Source organism: Suricata suricatta, chromosome 15 (assembly GCF_006229205.1).
Source record: "Suricata suricatta isolate VVHF042 chromosome 15, meerkat_22Aug2017_6uvM2_HiC, whole genome shotgun sequence".
Classification (NCBI taxonomy): Eukaryota; Metazoa; Chordata; class Mammalia; order Carnivora; family Herpestidae; genus Suricata; species Suricata suricatta.
In genome coordinates this window covers 53,863,232-53,878,468 of record NC_043714.1, presented here as the reverse complement: position 1 = coordinate 53,878,468, position 15,237 = coordinate 53,863,232, and the positions used below count along the sequence as shown (strand labels likewise).

Genomic DNA, 15,237 nt, shown 5'->3' with positions numbered 1-15,237 from the left:
TGTTTAACATAAATAATAACAGAAAAGAGAATTTATAACTTTTTAAAAATTATCTGGTTTTATATGATACTTGTATGACACTTTCATTTATTATATTAAGTATCGATACACTTTGGTATTGGTCAAGTAGGTACATATTTAACATACGGGGAATTATTAACATTTAGATTAGTGTATTACCTATAAATGTTGACAATTGCATGCTTTATCAATATCTTGTCATTTTTTTTCATTGTTCTCTTGACTTTTTCCTAATTATATTTTTTGTGGAAAATTGTGTTCAGTATTGATGTTTGTAGCAATTTAAAAATCCATGTGTAGAAATGTATCAATATATTATTTAAATACATAATTATTTATTGAATATCATCCTCATTTTCTATTCCATTACCACATTTCATCACATTTGTAAAATTGCCAAAACTATGTCATTCATACCTATATATATTTTTTTATATTTTTAATTTATATTTTGTTGAGTAAGTTGCTCTTAGAGCAAAAGAAGAGAAAAAACAGAGTAACTTGCTCTTAGAAGAGAAAAGCTAGAATGTTAGAATTTACTTGATAACAGTATTTTAAAAAAGGTATTAGATAAAAATACCCTGAATGCCTGAAGACCTTAATGACAATATTAAGCAGTGAAGATTTATTTTTTTCCACGAATGATAAATTTGGAAGTAACCATTTTAATATTTTTATCCAATGCTACTCCTTAAGCCATGATTTTGAATTATTCCTTTGGAGAGATTGTAAGAACTTCTGATGACCCCATGTTTTTATTTTCCTTTGAGTATATCTTAGGAGGCATTTATCTTTTCATGTTAATTAGAACTATCTCCTCCAAACAATGGTCTTCATAAATACTATTTTTTTCAGATTTTCAGCCCCATTGTTATGCTCACCAATAATCATTAATCATGTATCTTGGTAGCTTATTATTTATTACATACTATCTCTCACTTTTATAGAATGGGCAAGCAAAGGTAGATGATATGGCCTACACAGATTAAAAAGGAAAGCTTAACTTTAAACACTGGAGATGAAAATGGTTTTGTGTGTAACTGATTTCCCCAAAGTTTACCAGAGCTCATTATTTTACCTGTGAATGATGGTCACAGATATCATGATGTTTGTGACTCTTTTTAATGTTTACTTATTCTTGAGAGAGACAGAGCCTGAGTAGGGGGGGGCAGAGAGCCAGGCAGACACAGAATCTGAAGCAGACTCCAGGCTATAAGATGTCAGTACAGAGTCCGATATGGGGGCCGAACCCATGAACTGTGAGATTATGACCTGAGCCAAAGTCAGACACTCAACCAGCTGAGCCACCCAGGTGCCCTAAGACATTTGTGACTCTTAAATCTTTTCCTAATTACAGTATTTTGAAGGGGCTAGACTTTCTATTTGTGCTCAAAGTTGGTGCCAAAGTGAACTCCTCTGTCTTTTGGAGTATGAAGACATGGTCCTGTGTGAGAGACATTTTTATCTTGTTCAGAATTATTTCAGGGCATTTTCACCCACTTTTGCAACAAGCTGCTTCCCTTGCATGTAGTTTTCTAGAGCATATGGCTGCCCTGCTGTGCACAGAGTGAAATCACACAATTAAGTTTTACAATTTTAGGAAGAGCAGAACCCTCATATATGGCAGAACAGCATGGTATTAGATTTGGGGTGCATCACATAGATTATTTTTCTCTTCACAATTACATCATTTGTATTCTAAATCATGGACTATTGCTTTTCAGTGTTGATGCTTGATTTTTCTTTAAAATATTCTTCAAATGGCATTTCTTTCTCAATCCAAATGGTATTAGAGTGACAGATTTCTAGATTGATTTTTATCTAGAGCTCAGGTTAGAAATTTTTCATTTATAAGGTTTACATTAAGAAAAGAAAAACAAAAGTTTATCAACTCTCCCAAACTTCCCATTTGAAAGGAATGCAGCCAAAGATGCTTTTACTAAAAAAGACTACATAATGATTTGAATTTCATATAGCAGTTGGCTTGAGCTATACCTTTTTTATTCATCTGTTCACATTTTTAAAATAAAGTATTAAGAGGTTTCAAGCCATGGGATTATACTTGGTATTATCAGTAAATAATCAATATCTTTATTCAATGTGAAGTAAATGAAGCCAGTTCTACTCTATATTAAACTAAAATATGCTTAAAGTAAGATATTCTTGACCACTTAAATCTTATATTAAGTTTTGCATTAAAAAAAATAAATGAGGATAGTATACACTATTCCCATCTATTGTGATTTTCTGGGATATACTCTTGACAGTTCTGATTAAATATATGGAATGGTGTTATTCATAGTGGTGATATAGATGCTAGGACTAAAGTATCAGACTCAAGTGAATGAACATTTTGAACTAACATATGTATGACCTTGGGCAATATACTTAGTGCCTTTCCATTTTTTACACCCGTAGAAAGGAGGAAAAGAATCCTATTCTGAATGGATGTTTTGGGGTTTAAAACACAATAGGCATAAAGTGCTTATGCTATAGATACACAGGCAATAAATTATACTGCCCACTTTCTGGAGCCCGTATAGAAAGAAAATATGATCTAGTATGAGGTAAAAATATGTGAACAAATTAAGCAAATAATTAGCACAGAGTTTTAAATTTCATAGTTATTTCCTTAGAAATATTGATAGAGAATTATGGAAACAACCAATACATACAGCTCTGTTCAACACTATTCATACTTATATACAAATTATACCAAAGTAATGTGTAGCATTCAATTCATCTTGGGTTTCTATTTTTTATTTATTTATTTATTTATTTATTTACTTACTTACTTACTTACTTACTTATTGATAGTATACCCTTAATTCAATTACTATTTAACTTCAGTATAGCCAACTCACTTATCTTTTTTATCTACCTTATCCTTGTGAATTCCCTCTGCTTCTTGGGCAGATAAATGCTAGAAGAGAGTAGATATGTATTCTAGATCTTCAAAACATTCCCTAGAAATTAAGTAAGCAATTAATGGTAGAGTTATGAGCAACAGCCACTCATAGTTTTACTTGAATGTTACCTTTTGATGTCAGAGTGGTTATAAACACGTTAAGAGATGGTTAATACAAATCTCTGATGATTTCCATGTACCAGTGGTATATCCATCAGAGTCCGTTGAGAAACAGTGGAACTTGGGATAATTCAAGGAAAGTTTACTTACAAAGGGATTATTTCTAAATGAGTAGATATGAAAAAAGCACAAAGGGTAATGCTATAAAGCAGAGTAGCCATGGTTAGGCTTCACCATTGCTCACCCACCGAGACGCACAGAGAGAGATGTTGGACAGAGATATGTATATCACACTGGCGTTAAAAACACAAACAAACAAACAAACAAATCTAGTGACTTTCAGTTAAGGATTTTAGTCCACTCCAGTCAAAGTAATGGTGAGAGACCCCACAGAATAAACCTGACCTAACTTTAGTCTGTCCCTCCATTCTGCTGGAATTCTCTAGAAGATAAGACAGTCTGTTGGTAGAATCTAGTGCTTCACAAAGTTAAATGTCTATAAGAATCATCTTTTTAAACCGTAAACTTTAATTCAATAGGTCTAGGGTAGGATGGGTAATTTGCTTTTGTAATAAGCCTCTAGTTAATGCTAGACGATGCCATGATTCATGTGGCAGGATGTAGCCTATTCAGATCAATCTTCTGCACAAAGAACAAGGAGGAGGATAGATCTGGGAAGGCATGTAGACAATAGAGAACATAGATGGGTGACGATCAGTTCTTTGCTACCCTTAACATAATTTCTTTAGCAGAGTAACTCTGCCTCAAATGCAACTATTACAGCCCATCTTTGATTGTTGTGGGCAGATTCCAGGTAATGATACCAGCGCCTCCAGTGAAGAAATTAGATAAAATATAATAATCTGAAATCAGAGAAAAGAGACTATTGTTACCCATTAAGGTAATAATATTTTCCTGATTTTTTATTTGAAATTATTCACTGTACTAGTGAAATATGTAGTTGAAGAATATACCAGTGCCTCAGTCTAAAGATACTCATTAATTGTGGCCATTATTATTCAAACAGTTGCTTCTTTCCCAATTAGTTTCATGTTAGAAGGCCTTAGAGTATACGTAAATGAACTGTGATGTTAAGTATAAAACAAATATGGGACATAAAATTACTTTATTTTGCATAAGGAAACGTGATGTTTTTTGATACACTGCATATATTTTTTGTTGTTGAGATAATACGAGAAGTTTTGCCTAATTTTTGTATTCCCTAAGGCAGCCATTTGAAAACCAAGGCTATTCTAACCATCCTACTAAAAATAATAAGTTATTTTTTCATGTCAATACTTTTAGTTAAATTATTCTTAATAAAATTAGTTTATGAAAAGACAGCAGAAATTGCACACAAAACAAATAGAAAATCATTTATATTCAAAAGAATATATCCCAAAAAAGGGCCTACAAAAATGAATGGAGTGGATCTTAATATTTAAGTGCAGGACTAAAGATAATAAAACATTCATTTGAAGCTATCAGAAAAAGAATTAAAACAAAGGCTGAGACAGTTTTGAAAGTGTTAAAAATGTCTGTGAGCCATACTATTGGTGAGTCTTCCCACATGATGACTTTTCTTATGCCAGTTATAAGAATCCCTAATGAGAATATAAAAAAAAAATCCACAGTTCTCTTATAATGCTGACATTTTACAGCATGACATAACTGTAAGACTGTTACACCAAGCAGTGCAGGTGTGTCTGCTGGCATCTACATCAGTGTTGCGGATTCCTGAATTTGTTCCATTTCTGGGAGGGAAGAAAGCCCATATCAGATATTAGAGTCCTTATCCAGTAATTAGTTGTGGGATTGTTTTCAACCAATAGTCCATCCATTGTCTCAAATAAAAAGCAACAAAATGAATTCAAGTCAGAAGACCTATGAAAATTAACATATTGATTTTATAAAGTATGATGTTTCTTTTCAACTCTGGCCACTCTGTTTAGTTTTCCAAGTTAAAAAAAATTACATTTTTTTTCTCAATCTGAAATGATTGGAAAATAAGATTTTAAAGATCTTGGGTCTAGGTTGATCTCATTAAAACTTTTAGACCTTACAGCTTAAGATTTTTATTTGTAAATTGAAAATGAAATGGGCTTGTTACAAGGGTGCCTTAATATGCTGAACAAATATACTTATGTTTATAAAAACTAGTATGATCATGTATCTAAGGATGTTTATATATATTTTTATTAAATTTACTATTTTGCTTAAAGGATGTAGGGATATATATGTGTATATATATACACACACATATCTCCATATAACAGTTTAAGTTAGAAATCCAGGGAAAGTAGATTATTTAACTTATGTACCTACCATGTCTAAACAGTGAAAAAGACATGACAGAATAGTTGAATTTTTTAGACTATTACAGCCCCAATTGTTTTAGCCTCTGAAGCTGATTAGTTCTTAAAATTATAACTGGTAAGAACAATAATAAAAATAACTAGCATTTGTCAAACTCTTGCTATATTCCAATACTTGAAATTTGTTATAGAATTTAAGCATAGTGGTACAATATATAATTGTAAATTTTCTTTCAACTAAAAATTGGGCAACACATAAATTTATATTTACATACTCTATATAAAATATTAAATGCTAGCCATAAACTAGCATGGTAGCAAAAATCAAAGTTTAGGGCTTTAGAAAAATTATAGTGTCTGAACCATATTACTTATTCCTAGTAATTTTAAAAGGGATAATACAGTAGATTTCAAATTACAGAATCATTATCTATAATTTCTTACTAAATTTAATTGATCTAGGTCCATCATTTTAAATTTGAGACTATTTTGAATCTTGCCTATGCCTAATACATAAGTCTCTACAAATGAGTTTTTAAGTGCTTTTGAAAATATTTAGTTGCATCATTGCATTTTTCATCAAGTGGTGGCCAGTATTATTTCTCTTCTTTTAGCATATTGTGAAATAAAATGCTATTTACAAAGATTCATAAGCAACTTACTAATGTGTTGCTGAAATTTTTATTATGCCTTTATAGTGTATAATCCAGAAACATGCGCTAATTGTAAGATACCTCTAGTTACTACAGAAATATAATGCAAAATTATTTTCCCATTCTTTTGTATCTTATATATTTTATCTTATTTTATTTTTAATGCTTATTTTTGAAAGAGAGAGAGAGAGAGCATTAGGGGAGGGAAAGACAGAGAGAGACACAGAATCCAAAATAGGCTCCAGGCTCTGAGCTGTCAGTACAGAGCCCACTGCGGGACTCGAATCCATGAACTACAAGATCATAACCTGAACCGAAGTCAAATGCTTAATGGACTGAGCCACCCAGGTGCCCCTTAATAACCAAAATAAAACCCAAATGGATTTTATTAGTGTAGTTTATTTGTTGAGTGTAAAGATAGGATTGTAATTAATTGAAAATAAAAAATAAAAGTGATATATTCATGTAATCATGGTATCAAACACAGAACAAAAGAAGAGAAAGACATTATTATACATAAAAGTTAAGATGTGGCAAAAGTAACTCCCTCTCCCTTTGCCCCCACTGAGTAAATAAGATAACAATGACTTACATTATCAAAACAGTGATTTATTTTTCAGAAGAATTGTAATCTGGCATAATCATCAACCTGTAATACAGCTACTGACACTTGTAAGATAAATTATTATCAAGATATATGTTACAAATTGGAAGTTTATGATAAACAATATTGCATTTTTTATTTTTATTATTGTGTTAGAATATAATCTCGGTAGAAAATGAAAGATCACACTTAATAAATAATGCAATTGTTATTTTACTAGAATCCCATAGAAATATGGAAAGATTTTTCCCATGAAAAAATGTTCTTTCTAATACTAAACATGTATTTTTTCTTTTTCAAAGATAAAAAAGTTCTGCAAAATTATATACTGTCTATATGTAGCAATGAACTGGAATAAAAATATGGGTAGAAAATTACAGGTATATGACTTTCAAGAGTATGTAGTGAATAGTCTCTTAATTTTCAGATAAGGAACTTGAAGCCAGGAGATGTTTTATAATTATAAGTTTTAGAAGCTCAGTGATAGAAGAGCAGTTAAAGATCATCTTTTCCAAACTTCCAACTAATCGTTAAATTCCCTCTATCACATTTGTGTGATATGGTAAATTTTGTAACGTTAAACACTGGCACCAACGTGAAATCTACTACCTACCAATTCATTTACTTTTGGTGATACCACATGTTCTCAGGCTACACTAATATTCTTGAACATAAAAATAAAGTCATAGGCTACCTGGGCGTGTGCACGCGCGCACACACACACACACACATATTGATGTTTGAACAAAATAAAATTCTTTATCCATATATGTGTATATATGGTTAATGTTAATAATAGGCATTTAAATCTAAATTAAATAATTTCAAATAAGTAACTTCAGATGATTAACATGGAAGTTAACTGAGTTTTAAGAAACATCAATCACCATTTTTTGTAAGTTTTAGAATTCAAATTGATTTTGAAGATAATAGAATAATAATAGATCTGAAAAATACTGCAGTTTTGATCCCCCACTTGGTTTATGTAACAAAGATTTACAGACACGAAATGATTTTTCTTGTGTTCAGGGCTTACAACTTAAAAAGAAGTGAATTTGATTGTTGCCCTACTATATTCCCTTCTACCATACTTTGTTCATATTGTAGAATATTCCTATTATCCTAAAAAAAGGTTAAGTCAAACCAAAAACAATAAATAAAAATAAATAAAAATGAACAAAAACTGTTTAGCATGTGAAGGCAGAAGAAAACAAAGGAAATAGATATTTGTGCACATGTCTATGTGTCTTGCATTTAATGAAAATTTTTAATAAAATTATTAGAATATGCATAGTTATTATGCATTTAAAAATAGCCTTGTACATGAGAATACTTCTACTAACACTCATTCTTTCATCACTTCCCCCTCCTCATTTATGATTAATAAAAGAAATACTCTCAACGAAATGTCTTTAGTTAAATGAGCCAGGACTTACAATACCACATTCAATCATAAACTCATAGAAGTTCCACGTAAATTATTGTTTCAGCCCTTGGGAAGCTCAGAGTAATGTGAAAGAAATTGCCACAAATAACACACCATCATTTAACATTTTCTTAACCTACAGAGAAGGCCACAACATATTTTAATTTATCTCCATGATAAGATAAATTGTAAGTGCCTGTTACTGAAATACACTTTTAAAAAGATCATAATAAGTTAATTTTGTGATAAGTTATATTTAACTTAGAAGGACTCATTGTTTAAGGTATATTGTTATTTCATATATAAACCTGTTAAAGCATAATAAAATGTATATTTTTTGGCATATACTTGAGATTTAACATTTCATTGACATGTAATTTAGAGCAGAGTTTTGCAGTTGGTACTTGAAATATTTGTCCTTTCAGTTTATTTATAAAACAATATACATTATATATTCTTTTTGAAATCATAAAAGATCTAAAATATATGTTTACTGTTTAACATAAAGTTTTTTAATAAATTTAAATTTTCTTTTATTTTCCAGCAAAACCTTTTTTTTTCTAAAATGGATATTCACCTGGCCTGCCATCTTCTCCATCTGTATTACACTGTAGTATGTTTTAAAAAAGAGGTGTTTTCTTCAGTAAAAATGGAAAATGGGGTTTCAAAATAAGAATAATAAATAATAATAATAATAGTAATAATAATAAAGGTAGGCCCCTTTAGAACCAGGAAACTAAAACTCCTTGCCTGAGGTGATGCTTTCTTAGATACACATATTTTCTGAATTTACCCAACCAAAGAATCACCTTAAGCATTCCCTCATAAACCTTCACATGCACACACACATACACACTTACCATGTAGTTTTCAACATTCCTCATTCCCAGTTACACATTACAGAAGAGATCTTTTTTGACCTTCAGAACTCATTGTCTTTAATTTTGGCCTTTGGGTTTATAATTTTATTTATTTATTTATCTTTATTTTTCAAAGAATTCCAGACTTTGTATGAAACTACCATGAAATCTTCAGACTCACCTGCTGTTGTTGGAGTCAAATGGTATAATGCAGAGGAAGATAGAGGTAGAATTCCTACTCATAATTCATGTTAGGTTTATGATTATCCAGAAATATGCCTCAAAACAAAAATGCCAATTTTATTAAGAAGAATTTTAAGAAAGCAGGAAGATTCACAAGTGGCAGAGCTAAATATACAACAGTTGAATATTCCACTAGAATTAACCCCTGGCTCACTATAGAGACGGAAGTGTGGAAAAGAAGCATAAAGCACAACTTGAGAGAGAGAGAAAGGTGGTCATTTTGTTTGCTGATAAAGGATCTCAGAACTGTCAAATGACTGAGCTGTCATCTAGTTCTAGCTTCTTATTTTAAGAGAAAAAACTGATGTAAAAGATAGGTTCTTGTCCAAAATCATGCAACTAATAATTTGTGAGAATCAGGTCTCTTAAATCTTGCTCTAATGGTCGTTTCCTGATTTTTAATAACACTGTGTATAGGTAGTCCATAACTATACATTCCAGTAAATCATCAGACCCTGTCTCTTCCTTTCTAATTTTGAGGAAATAAATCACCTTAAAATGTTTCAAGACCAATAAAATACTCATGATTTGAACTAAGTGGGTAAAATAGCAGATAAGAATTTGTGAAATGATCATTTTAAACCATCTAACAAAAGTCAGTTTTGCTTCTTTCCAATTCATGGCATGAACAAAATTTGGTTGCCTAATGTAATCTCCCACCTATAAATCTTACAAAAAGCAATATGTAAAAAATTTTAAATTATAGTTGAAGAAATTAAGTATATACCTTACATTCTTATTCATGCTGGTTTTTAAAAGAAGAGAATTGATACAGATTAGATCAAGTTGCATAACTTTTTCAGGAGTGGCGTTTCAATGAAATAGATTTCCTTTATTTCACTTGGGTGTCGTTGTTTACGACTTTTAAAAAGCACACAGAAACTGTAGGTAATCCAGTAATTTATTCTTAAAAGACTAGTACTTCTTTTCCTTCATCCAAAATACTCGAAAAAATGTTTTAAAATATTTGTTACTTCATTGAATTTATATTTATCTTTAAAGTAAATCCAGTCATGTCTACTTTAGTACAATGCACAAGGAAATATACCAGCCTCTTATGATATTGACTTTCAATATCATAATATCAAAAATGATAGCAGTATTTCATTTTATATTTTTCAACTTTATATATAGTTTATTGTCAAATTGGTCTCCATATAACATCCAGTGCTCTTCCCCACAAATACCCTCCTCCATGACCATCATTCCCTTCCTCCCCCCTCTCCCTCCCCCTTTAGCCCTCAGTTTTCAGTATTCATGAGTCTCTCATGATTTGCCTCCCTCCTTCTCCCTAACTCATTCCCCCTTCCCCTCCCCCTGGTCCTCTGTTAGGTTTCTCCTGTTAGACCTATGAATGAAAACATATGGTATCTGTCCTTCTCTGCCTGACTTATTTCGCTTAGCAGACACCCTCGAGGTCCATCCACTTAGCGGTATTTTAGATGAACTCCAAATAGTTGTAATTCGCTTTTATAAATCTTATAGATTGTGGATGGAAATCAGTTATAATGTCATGGCAATGATTATGAAAGAAAATGGTTATTGGCAGAAATACTAAAATATATTTTAAGTTTTTCCATTTTACCATTTTCTTAAATGTGTTCTAATATTCCATTTAAGCTAAATTACCTAAAAAATATATTAGTTTAAGAACCAAGGTCATTAAATCTTTCAAACTTTTATAATCTCTCAGTATTTTTATTTTCCTAGTTTAATTTTTCCATAAAAATTAATGGATCAAGTTATGATAAACTTAATATTTTGCTCTCCTATAAAATCTTGCATAGTATTTAAAAGCCTATCTACCCATATATCCAGGATTCTCCCTGTAGAACACTTAAAATCCTTCTGTGCTGCTTGGTATTTTACTACTCATTGATTATATTGCTGTATTTTCTTTTTTTATTTTCTTCTGGGTACACTACATCAGGCTTAAGAAGTCAGTCTTTAACTTGGATAATTCAATGCTAACAAAATTTGTTAACTTGAATTTTATTTTGAAATTGTATATCCTGATACATGTTTTTGTTTGTTTTCTTAACTAGTGAAAAAGGCCATAGATTTTAAATCTAGAGGATTTAAATTGTTTCCAGGGAAAGACAACAGCAACAAGTTTTCTATCTGTGAGTGTACTCCTTTTTTGTTACTTTCTCTAGTGCAAGAGTGAAGTTTGTGGTGTCTGTGTTGTTTGTGTGTGTTTTAAAAAACTGTTTGTGTATTTACCAAATTAACTGCATTAATATCTATATAACATGCATGATTACTATTCAATATTTTCTTGTATTAAATGTGTATCGAGTTACTGGATTAATGTGGGAAGCTCACAAGCTGAGACTATATTATATGTACAAAAAAAAATTGAGCTAGTATGTTGATGGCATTCCAGTTTTATAATTCTAGGCTGTGAAATAACAACAACAACAAAAATTAGTAGAATTTTTAAATTGGCGATTTCTTATAGGGATATTTGTTTGACATAATTATTTTTCTAGGGAAAATTATTCTTTTAATAGCAATTTTTCATTTAAGAAAAAATATATTCTCAATTTGAATTATCCACACACTTTCGATCAAGTCTTTTGTAAATTAATTAATTCACTATGGAATTAACCTTTGCTTTCTCTTGAAAGTCACAAGATGGCCTGAAATTCACTTATTTATATGTTGCCCTATACACAATTTTGCTTAACATTTAGGGATTTAGGAGTGCCTGGATGGCTCAGTCAGATAAGCATTGGAGTTTTGACCTCAGCTCAGGTAATGATCTCATGGTTCATGAGTTCAAGCCCCGCATCAGGCTCTGTGTTGAGAGCACAGAGTCTACTTGGGATTCTTTCTTCCTCTCTCTCTGCCCCTCGCCAACTTACTATCACTCTCTCAAAATAAATAAAAATAAACTTAACAAAATCATGGATTTATAGATCATCTGAAGTTTCTCCTTGAATTTCAAAGTAAGAATCATTGAATTAGAAAATTCATATATGCTACTGTAAACAAAAATAAAATATTTTTTAGGATTTATATTATAAATCAACAGCAGTTTAAAATTTTTTCTACCTTAGTCATATATATTATATATACATATTTAATATATATAAAATAAATTTTGAAAGAAACCATTCATGATACATCTGACTTCTATAATGATACATTGATGGTAATTAAGATTACTAGGAATAGCATATGTTATATTTTACCAGGAATATATTTTAGCACTGTTATTTTATTCAATTCCAAATAATCAGATGAAATGAGTTTATAGCTATTTTTTTAACAATGATTGTTCATTTTGGTAATATCAGAATTTATTTTCATGTTTATTGACTTGTATTTATAATAGTCAATGACAGAATTTGATCAGTTATCAGAAAAATTCTGTGATCAAACCTTTTAAAGTGTAATAATTTTAAATTTTGATTTTATATTTTGTTTGAGAATACTAAGCCAAAGAGAGCAGATATCAGTAGAAAATTATTGATCCAATTAGGTTACCTTTTACAAAGTACTAAACAATTCATTTCAAAGTATTTAGCTGTATAAATATAGTTTCTTATTATATTTTGGGAGTTAAAACATATCTACCCATCTTTAGGGAAATTAAATAGTGTTATTATAATTTTTATATATTAATTTAAAAAACATTTTGGAAAGACATTTTCCCTACAAAAGGAAATATAAACCTAAAAAAATTATTAGAATATTCTGATATTCCAAATATCATTATGTCAATATGAAATAAAAGATAAATCTTTACACACTTAAATATTCAGTTTACTACCTTTCTCTCTAATGTTTTGGCCAGTGTGTTTGTTTTGGGGTTCTAAGTAGAATTATATTTCTGCTGGTTTACCCTTTCCTCATTTTGGCTATACAAATGTTATGTGTTGCATGCTTCAAGCCTTCAGATGTTCTGGGAAATTCAGGCTATTTATACTAATACAGCTAAGATTGAAAATGCATTTAAAATGCATTAGCATGCATGTCGCTCTCTGGATTTGGTATATTGCCTTAGTGGACATATTTATTATTTTCATTGTTCCTGTCCAGGGACTTTGGGGTGAATAAGAAAGGAATTTAGACATGACTGTTATCTGGTAGGAAAAAGAATAGTTCTTTTATTATATTTGTATATATACTTATATATAGTTTCTTTGCGTGTATGTGTGTGTGAGAAAGAGAGTGAGAGAGAGAGAACGAGGTAGGGGAAGACAGAGGGAAGATGAGAGAATACTAAGCGTGCTCTGTGCTGTGAGTGTGAAGACTGACATGGGGCTCCAGTCCATAGACCTGAACCAAATCATGACCTGAACCAAAATTAAGAGTCACATGCCCAACCAACTGAGCCACCAAGGTACCCCAGGGAAAAAACCTGATTCTTCTAAAAATATTTTATTTAAAATGTTTTAAAAACATTTTATTTAAAAAAGTAAATGAAAAGTAAATGAGACAAAGCAAAGTTAATCGTGAAACAAAAAAATGTTAATTTATTTCATAATTTTAAAACAATTTGCTTTTGTCTAATACATTTTATGTAAAAGATTAAAAAATTGTGTTTTTTTACCTTTTTAACATAATCAAAATACATAATTTAACAAATTATGTATTGCCAGTTTCTTATAGTCACAAAATAATATAGCAGCATTATATGAAATTTCATTTCACTACATTTTTTCAAACAATTCATAACTAATACCAAAAACACCTTCTCTATGATTGTTTATAGAAAAGGATTCTATTGTTTTAATTTTATCATTATTTATTGATTAACAAGTAAGCATTTGGGTCTTCATCTCTGTGATATCATTTATTCAACACAGGGCCAAATAATTTTTAATCGAGACAATTTCTATCTCATATAAACCTTTCAAATGAAAAGAAATAACAAAAATGCTTGTGTTAAAAAAAAAAAAAAAAGAGTCTGTTCCTAGAACTATCAGAAGAGAGCAGAAGCGAGGAGAGCTGATCTATACACATTGCCAAAGCATGTCTTCCCACAGTAGAACCTTAAAAGTTCAAGAAACAAATTAATAAAAGATCCAGAAAACTGCAGTAGTGCTCACAGGGAGCATCGGTTAGTTTAAATGCTAACTTAGTTTCTTTTTCTAACATTAATATCCAAACTCCAAAAGCCTCTATCCATCCTTATTGTTTCCTTTGTTGTTGTTTTTTTCTACCCAAAAGTGTAGGTTTGTCAACAAGACATATCCTTGTTTTTTTTTTTAAAGATAAAGCCATGTTTTTATATTTAAAAATGTTGAACTTAGTGAATTAGTAGTCTTGCTAACTTTTATACTAGGTCTTCTAAAGTTTAAGATGGAATTATGAAGAGACTATAGGCTTCCCATAATGTATAATTACTTTGTTTGATCTTCAAATCCATACTTCCATTCATTTCATGTTATTTATTCATTGTACAATTCTATTTGAGCTATTTCTCCAACGCAGCAGCATGCTAGACTAAGAAGGTAAAAGAGTGAATAAAATACAGTCTCAGCTGGCAAGGATCCAACATTTTATTGGGAAGCTAAATGAGTGAAGAGTCAATTCTTTGTAGGATATATAGTAGTATAAACTAACATTCTGTCAATGTCCATGATGTTTGAATTCACAACAAGATATAAAACACTGTATTTTATGAGGTGGAATGTATAAAAGAGCCAAAGAAAAGTGGCAATGTAACCAGCGGAGTGAGGTAGCATTGAAATAACTTCTACTGGAATCCATTTGTTTTTATTTTTGAAGTAAAATCTGTGTGTACTATAAAATCAGAAGCCTTAGATATAAATTGCTTATAATAAATCACCCTGGATTTGAAGGGAAGAGTAAATGAGTTGATACATGTAAAAGGTGTAGAGTATTTCCTGACACATGGTTATTATAATTTCATGTTGGCTAAGTTTATGTCTTCAATTTCAAACATGTAATAATATGGTAAATTAATGAAGACTACAGTAGCTTAGGGGCACCTGGGTGGCTCAGTTGTTGAGCGTTAGGCTTCGGCTCAGGACATGATCTCATGGTTCGTGGGTTCAAGCCCCACGTCAGGCTCTGTGCTGACAGCTGGCTCACAGCCTGGACCCTACTTCA

General features: G+C 30.8%; 1 protein-coding gene across 3 annotated transcripts in view; it reads left to right on the top strand.

Moving 5' to 3' along the window:
* CSMD3 (CUB and Sushi multiple domains 3) overlaps positions 1-15,237 on the top strand; it is a 1,185,533-nt gene that overhangs the window by 466,438 nt on the left and 703,858 nt on the right. For 2 of the 3 annotated variants that reach the window (XM_029923715.1, XM_029923714.1), the window contains one exon: positions 11,196-11,273. The exons of the other annotated variant lie outside the window; for it this stretch is intronic. In XM_029923715.1, coding sequence (XP_029779575.1) covers positions 11,196-11,273 — 78 coding nt within the window. The remainder of the gene's footprint in view (positions 1-11,195; positions 11,274-15,237) is intronic. 3 annotated transcript variants of the gene reach the window in all.